The sequence below is a fragment of the Carlito syrichta genome, unplaced genomic scaffold, assembly GCF_000164805.1.
Source record: "Carlito syrichta isolate Samal-C Ts95f unplaced genomic scaffold, Tarsius_syrichta-2.0.1 Scaffold305797, whole genome shotgun sequence".
Lineage (NCBI taxonomy): Eukaryota > Metazoa > Chordata > Mammalia > Primates > Tarsiidae > Carlito > Carlito syrichta.
The window spans coordinates 86,334-92,982 of NW_007249893.1; the positions used below are offsets into that span (position 1 = coordinate 86,334).

Consider the following 6,649-nt stretch of genomic DNA (forward strand, 5'->3'; position numbering starts at 1 on the left):
ACCAGGTGAAGAAAGAAATGTCTGGAAGCTTCAAACTCATGTCCCAGACCAGCTCCAAGCTGAATCCACTCGGCCACCCCAGACCCTCTGCTCTCTCACGTACCACTAGCACTGCAAGCCTGGAGCAGGGAGGCGTTGCCAGTATTCCTTAGTGTTGGACACCAAGCACCTCGAGGGCAAGAACTAGAACCTGTTTCAGTTCCAGACTCTCCAGATTCCAGCACTGTGCAGGCCGCACACTGCCTATGCAGATGTTGAGTGAATGAATGAATGAGGGCGTGAGTGCATGAAGAAATGCCAAGGTGGAAACAGGTCCAGCTCTTAGCTCCTGACCCACCGGCTCCCGGCCAAGCCTCCCACCCTTCCCTTTCCACAGCAGCGCATGACACCAGGGGTACCGAAAAGGCAAACTGGACTTTATTATAAAGTTGGCTACAAAGTCACCGCAGCACCACGAGGTGGCCGTCTGGGCAGGCCACCGGTCTGGCGGCCGGGTGAGTCCCGCACCAGGTACACGCACTCGTTCAAGCACACGTGTGACGGCAGGGCTGCCTTCCTCCATCGGAAAGGAATGTAGCGTCTCTTCGCGTCCCCCACCCCAGGCGCGGGGCGCAAAAGTCACAGGAAGGGCCGCCAGGGCGGCAGAGTCCATCGGAATTGAAATCCCGTTACTGGTGTGTAGAGAATTCTACGTGGGTGTCAAGAGCCCCTCAGGGCACAGGCTGGCCCAGGTGGGCCCTGCCTTTCCCCACCAAGGCCCAGGGGTGGCTTGGCCCCCAGGAGTGGAGAACTGGCCCAGGCCAATGGGGCAGTGCGGCAGGGAAGTGAGACTCCCCCATTCTCCGCTGGAAATCCCATTCAAGGAAACTCACTACGAGTGAATACAGATTGAAATGGAAACTAGGATCGCTCGAAGTCTCTTGGTTTTAAAAAGAAGCTCCCCTCCCTTGCCCTCCCACCTCCCCCCCCAATCCTGCAGGGCCTGGGGAATCAGCTGTATCCCCCTCAGGCCCCCGAGTCCCCCCAACAGTCCCGGGGGGGTGGAGAGCTGCTCCACGTCTTGATGACAATATGCCATACTTGACGACGTTAAGTCACAGACTTATTCAAAACGTTGGTTCCCCTCCACTTCCATCTGCAGAGAAAGAGAGAGAGAGAGAGAATGGTTAGTTGGGCCCATTAGGCTGGAGGGTCTTTAGGCTGAGACGGTGGCATGGTGTTGGCACATAGTATGGACTTCAAAGATGTCAGTCCAATGGCTGAATGATGCCCAGACACTCAGCCAATAAGGGGGAGCTTTACACAGTTGGAGTGAAACTGACTGTAGTTTGCGAAGAATGAGGTCTTAGCAGGACCAAGCTCCATCCTTTCTTTCCCTCATTTCTATAAACTCTTGCTCTGTTTCCCCTTTAGGGAGTAGGAATAATACTGGGATAGAGCTCTAATTCCTCTTCTATCAACTGGTTGGGTGGCCCAAGAAAATTTCCTTTAACTCTGGGACCTTGATGGTTTTCATCTGTAAATGTAGTGGTGAAGATGGATCTAAGTCCCAGAGAGGGTTAATGCTTTACTTAAGGATTCTCAAGCATTCGATCCCACTCCTTCCAGGTCTGCTTGTCCAAAACTTTCATAAAAACTTTTTCATGTTTTCTTATCCTCACTGCTACACCCTTGTAGCAAGTGATGTCATCCTTTCAATAAAAGTGAGATACAGAGAGGGAAATCGATTTGCCTAATTCTACCCAGTATCTCATTGGCAGGACAGGGGCTTGAGTTCTTGGACATTTTGGCTGGACTTACCTTCATGGAAGCTGTCTTGGACTTGGCTCTGGAGTTGATGCAACTCATCAGTAAACCCATCATAGGGGAATGCTGAGACACCTGTCTCAAAGGCGGTTTCGTATGTGGCCAGGTCCTCCAGGAAGCTGTGGTCTTCTGGGGACAGGTTGTTGTGAGGTGACGGAGCCCCTCCTGGGCCCTCTGCCTCAGGATCCCCCGAACCCCATTCCTCACTGGGGTCTGGGGTAGAGAGATCCATGAAGATGTCTTCCACGGGCGTCTCTTCCAGGAATATGTTATCAGGGTCAGCCAGGAAGTCCAGCTCCTGGTATTTCCAGGGTTTGAGGTCCAGGCTGAGCACAGGGGGGCCAGCCCCTGACAGGGACAGGTTGGAGTCCAGGGGCTCCAGCCCTCCAAGCGGCTCCAACCCACCAGTGCCAGCCTCAGCTGAGAAGGGCCTGTCCATGCCCTGAGCCAATTGGCTAATCTGCTGAATCAGACGGTCGATCTCATTCTGTTCCTTCTCAGAGTAATGGAAGAAACTCTGCTTGACTGGAGAGGCCTCAGGTGTAAGCAGGCCTTCGGGCACCAGGGGGACGTCCACAGAGAGGGGGCCCCGGAGCTGGGCTAGGGCCAAGAGTGTGCAGTCCCCATTACCAGGGCTGCTAGGACTTGGGGGCAACTTCTCATAGAGAAAACTGCATCCCTCCTGGGCGAAGTAAGTCTTGGTGGGATTGGGGCTCAGTTGCTCTGGGAAGGTTTGGCTGGGGCTGTTCAGGTGTGCTTGGAAGGCCGTGCTGGGAGGAGTCAGCTGTTCGTGGGTAGGGCTGCCCAGAGGCTCTGGGAAGGTGGCCGTGCTGGGAAGCAGCTGGTCTGGGAATGCGGAGGTGCAGGGAGTCAACTGGTCTTCATAGCTTCTTGCCGAGGTTTCAGTCAACTGGCCTTGTAGTGGGCTAGTGAGTGGATCTGGGAAGGTTGCACTGCTGGGTGTCAGTTGATCAGAGAAGGTCGCGGTGCTTGGAGTCAACTGTTCTTGAAGAGAACTGGAGGGGGTGGGCAAGTGCGTCTGGAAGAGGAAGGCACAGCCTCCTGGCTGGTGGGGCGTGTAGGGTGGAGTGCACACAAGATCCTTGCTCAGGTCTGCTTGGAGTGAAGGCTCAGGCCCAGAGGGGAATGTCAGGTAACTGAAGTCCAGCTCTTTGGGAGGTCGGGGAAGCTCTTCTGATGCTGCGACAACACCCAGTTCAGGAGCACTGGGAAAACTGGTGCTCCTGGGGGCCCCCAGGGCTGGGGTGAAGAGTGGGTTAGTGCTGGAGCACTGCTCCTGGGAGAGAATGTTCTCAGGGAATGAGGGCAGCATGGTCGGGGTGCCCAGGACGTAAGCTGCCTGGGTGTCTTCAGAGTTCAGCTGCTGGCGAAGGCTCCAGGCTTCCGTGTCACTGGAGAGGAGAGAAGAGTCACTTGGTAAGGGTTTGATGTCCATTCCCAGAGAAATTTCCTGATTTGTAACTCCTCCGTACCGATCTCAGTTGCCCCCTAGGCCCCTGGCTTGCAGCTCACCTGATTGGGTAGTTATTGGCAGTAATGGGGCCCTCCGGACCTTCTGAGTACAGAAGGCAGTAAATCCATGCCCAACCTCCATGCTTGGCTTGCAGTCTCACCACCATCTCTGCCTGAATATCTCCGCTCTCAGCCACTGGAGAAAAAGAAGAGATGCAGGGTTAGAATGCCCCTGAGGCAGCACCACCTAACCCCCCACCTTGTTCACATCTCCACTGACTTAAGGTAACCATGACACCCTCTCTTCTGACTACCCTAACTTGTACCGCTCAGCTCCCTGCTTGACCTCACCACTCAGAGTCCCCCAGCTCTGATTCTGTTCTGGCCTTGACTCCTCACCCTAATGTTCACCCTATAACATCCCAAACTGTTGGCCTCTGATATGTCCCCAACATTAGTCTTGACGACAGCCCAGTCTTGGTCTGGTCTCCTATGCCCTTTCCCGGCTCCCTATCTCATCCCCAGCCTCTCTGGACACTCACACAGGCGGTAGTGTTGAGCAGAAGCGTGGGCCAGGTCCTCAGGGTGCAGCAGTCCATACCATGATTTACAAAGCAGTTCACTGCGCTCAAAGCCCAGGTAGATAAGGACACTGGGAAGGTGGAAAGGGTGAGGTCAGCTTTCTGTTTTTCTTGCTTGACACCCATGCATCTCACTCCCTCCCAGATCCTCTGCCCCCCTAATCCCCATCCTCCCTGCCCCTGACTCCAGAATCTAGGGTCCCCTCATCTCTGGTCTGCCTTCCTCCTGGGGTCTGAATACTCTGGGCTTACCTCTCAGAGATGTCCAGTAGAGTCAGGTCCTTAGCATGACGGCTCTGGAACATGGCCAGGAAGAGTGAGGCAGGGCCGGGGCCAGGGCCAGGCCCAGGGCCGGGGCGGGGTCTTGGCTCCAGTGGGGCACAGAAAGCTGTGAACACAGGGTTTCCTGCCCAGTAGGCTCCAGGAGGGTGAGCATGGAATCGACCTCGGATAAGCACCAGTTTGTTGCCTGCACTCTGGCGCCTGAGGGACTTGGAGGTGTTGAAGCGACAGCGGAAGAGGCGATCTAGGTGGATAAAGAGAGGAATTGGTAAGAGGATGGGTGGCTGAGAGAGACGGTGGATGGGGAGGACAGAGCAGCAGGAGGGGGATTGGACTAAGGAAGGGAGAAGGGAGTCCTTACCAGTGTCCAGGGCAGAGGGCAAGGTGAGTTGCTGGCGCACGGTGAGGTGGTCAGCTGGGTCAATGATGTCATAGATACTGTCACCCTGGGCAACCAGGTCCACCTGGAGGAAGGAAGAAAAGAAGAGAAGCCGTTAGTGAGACCATCAAGAGTTGAACTTCGGCTCCTAGCATCTTGAAAAGTATAACCCCTCCCTCCATAGTGATTCTCAGAAATGCAAAGTTCATTTGTGCCCCTTCCGTGCCCCAGCCCAAGCTAAAAGGACCCTCAGCACTCACCATGGAGTGGCCCAGATGCTCGCTCACACTCTCAGACAGGTATAGCAACTTCCCCTCGGCTGTGAACACCAGCAGAAAACCGGGTAGTGCCGCTACGATGTCTTCAAGCTCTTGAGCTGAGAGAAGCCCCGTGGGACCCGCCAGAGGAGTACCTGCAGGGTGAGAAGTCATGGTGAGTCAGGAGGAAGATGGGAAAGCAAAGCAGAAGTGAGGAAGGCACAGTCTGAATTTCTGAGAATCCAGAGGAATTTCTCATGGACCTGCATCTGCAAACACCTGTTGACCCGCTGCCCGCAGCTCTTGGCCAGGGAACCTGTTGCTGGATCTCTACAGATAGGGAGCCCTAGGACTTCCAAGTCAGAGACGGCGCCTCAGCGGCCCTCGCTTTCAGGACCTCGGACAGAGCTCCCCCCCAGCGGGCTGCGTTCAGCACCGCGGACAGCTCCCGCACAGCAGAGGCTGCCGTGGGCACCGCGGACAGCGCTCCGGAGCCGGCGGGAGCCCGTTCAGCACCGCGGACAGCGGCTCGCTTCCTTGGGCTCTGGCGGTTCCATCTACGCGACTTCCCGGGCTTCCCTCCCCGGGCTCCCGAAGCGCCTCGGCACTGGTGGGGACCGAGGCATTCTGTCCTGGCTCTTCTCCTCTCATCAATCTGGTGCTGGGGACATCATCCCACCTCTCTATCCCTCATCCAGAACTAAGGCGAGGTCTGGATAGAGCTCAGGAGGAAAAGTAGGAAGTCCTGAATCCTCCACGCTCTCCCAGCTCGCCAACACGCTGCCCTAGGACATGCGGCAGTCCCAGCGGGTTCCCGCCGCCCCGCTGTCCCCGGCGGCCGCAAGCTTGGGTCTCCGGCAGCCCCAGCATGCTCACCTCCAGCGAAGAAGACTCCTTTGCGAGTGTAGATGCAGGCAAGGCTCATGATGTGCAGATAGGACAGCCGGACCTTGTCTGCCTCTGCCAGCGGCAGCAGCTCCTTGAGGTTCCGGATCTCAGCGTTGATCTGGTCGCGGCGCGCCTTGGAGGCGCCCTTGGTGGAGCGGTACATGGCTGGCGGCTGCGGAGCTCCAGCTCGGGCGCCCCGAACACCTGCGTTCCTGTCCCGACGCACCGGCGGCTTCCTCCTCCTCGCTTCCCCGTCTCTCGCTCAGGCTCTCTCTCTCTCTCCTCTCCTGGGCTCCGCTTGGCTGCGCTGCCCCCCTCGCCTGCCTGGTTCCGCCTTATATAGCTCCTGCCGGGCGTGGGGGGCTCGTTTTGGAGACGGGGGGGCGGGAAAGCGGGAGGCTGGGCTAAACAAGCTGCAGCGGGAGTCGCTGGCTGGGGAGGGGGGGCGCTCCTCCTCCCTCTCTGGCTTCCGACGTCATCCCATGACGTAGAATGGGAGCGGGAGGGGACCGGGGGATGGGGGAGAAGGGAAGCTGCGGAGGGGGCCGAGGCTGGCGGGAGCTGAGGAGAGGCAGGCGCTGCGTTAGGGGTGCAGGGACCCAGGCGCCCGAGTGTGTGCAGTTGAGGGCAAGACACAGGGCAAGGGTTAGGGTGTCTGAAGCCCCTGGCAGGAGTCTGTAAAGGGCAGAGAGGAGCTGGTACTTACACTGATTTTCTGAGGAGACAGGGGAATGGGGAGGAGCAGGGTCATCTGAGCAAATTCCCCGGTCATTTGTCAGACAAGGTCACGTTCATTTGCAGGGAAGAAGGACTTTCTTTGGCCTCTGTGGGATAGGTCATAGCTGGGGTTCCTCTTTGGGCACTACCCAGTCCGGAATTCCCCTGGCCATTCACAAAGAACAAACCCCCTCCTTCCTTCGCAAACCCGGGCCTTTGGCGATTTATCAGGGGGTGTTGCATGGGGGTCCAAGTCCTAGGGTGGG

At 57.2% G+C, this 6,649-nt stretch overlaps 1 protein-coding gene across 1 annotated transcript; it reads right to left on the reverse strand.

The window, feature by feature from the left end:
- Positions 1 to 395: 395 nt before the first annotated feature.
- Positions 396 to 6,010, reverse strand: NPAS4 (neuronal PAS domain protein 4). The gene is made up of 8 exons (XM_008062703.1): positions 5,655 to 6,010; positions 4,782 to 4,933; positions 4,504 to 4,606; positions 4,113 to 4,386; positions 3,822 to 3,931; positions 3,340 to 3,475; positions 1,801 to 3,218; positions 396 to 1,135 (listed from the first exon to the last, which is right to left on the reverse strand). Exons 1-8 carry the CDS (start codon positions 5,827 to 5,829, stop codon positions 1,107 to 1,109), a joined length of 2,397 nt encoding a protein of 798 aa, XP_008060894.1. The 5' UTR covers positions 5,830 to 6,010; the 3' UTR covers positions 396 to 1,106.
- Positions 6,011 to 6,649: the final 639 nt, after the last annotated feature.

Excerpts from the sequence above, each read along its gene's own strand:
- NPAS4 (XM_008062703.1), bottom strand. The coding sequence starts at position 5,829 with ATGTACCGCTCCACCAAGGGCGCCTCCAAGGCGCGCCGCGACCAGATC. Across the intron at positions 4,934-5,654 it reads AGGAGTCTTCTTCGCTGGAG|GTACTCCTCTGGCGGGTCCC; the intron begins GTGAGCATGCTG and ends CTCACCCTGCAG. Across the intron at positions 4,607-4,781 it reads AGCATCTGGGCCACTCCATG|GTGGACCTGGTTGCCCAGGG; the intron begins GTGAGTGCTGAG and ends TCCTTCCTCCAG.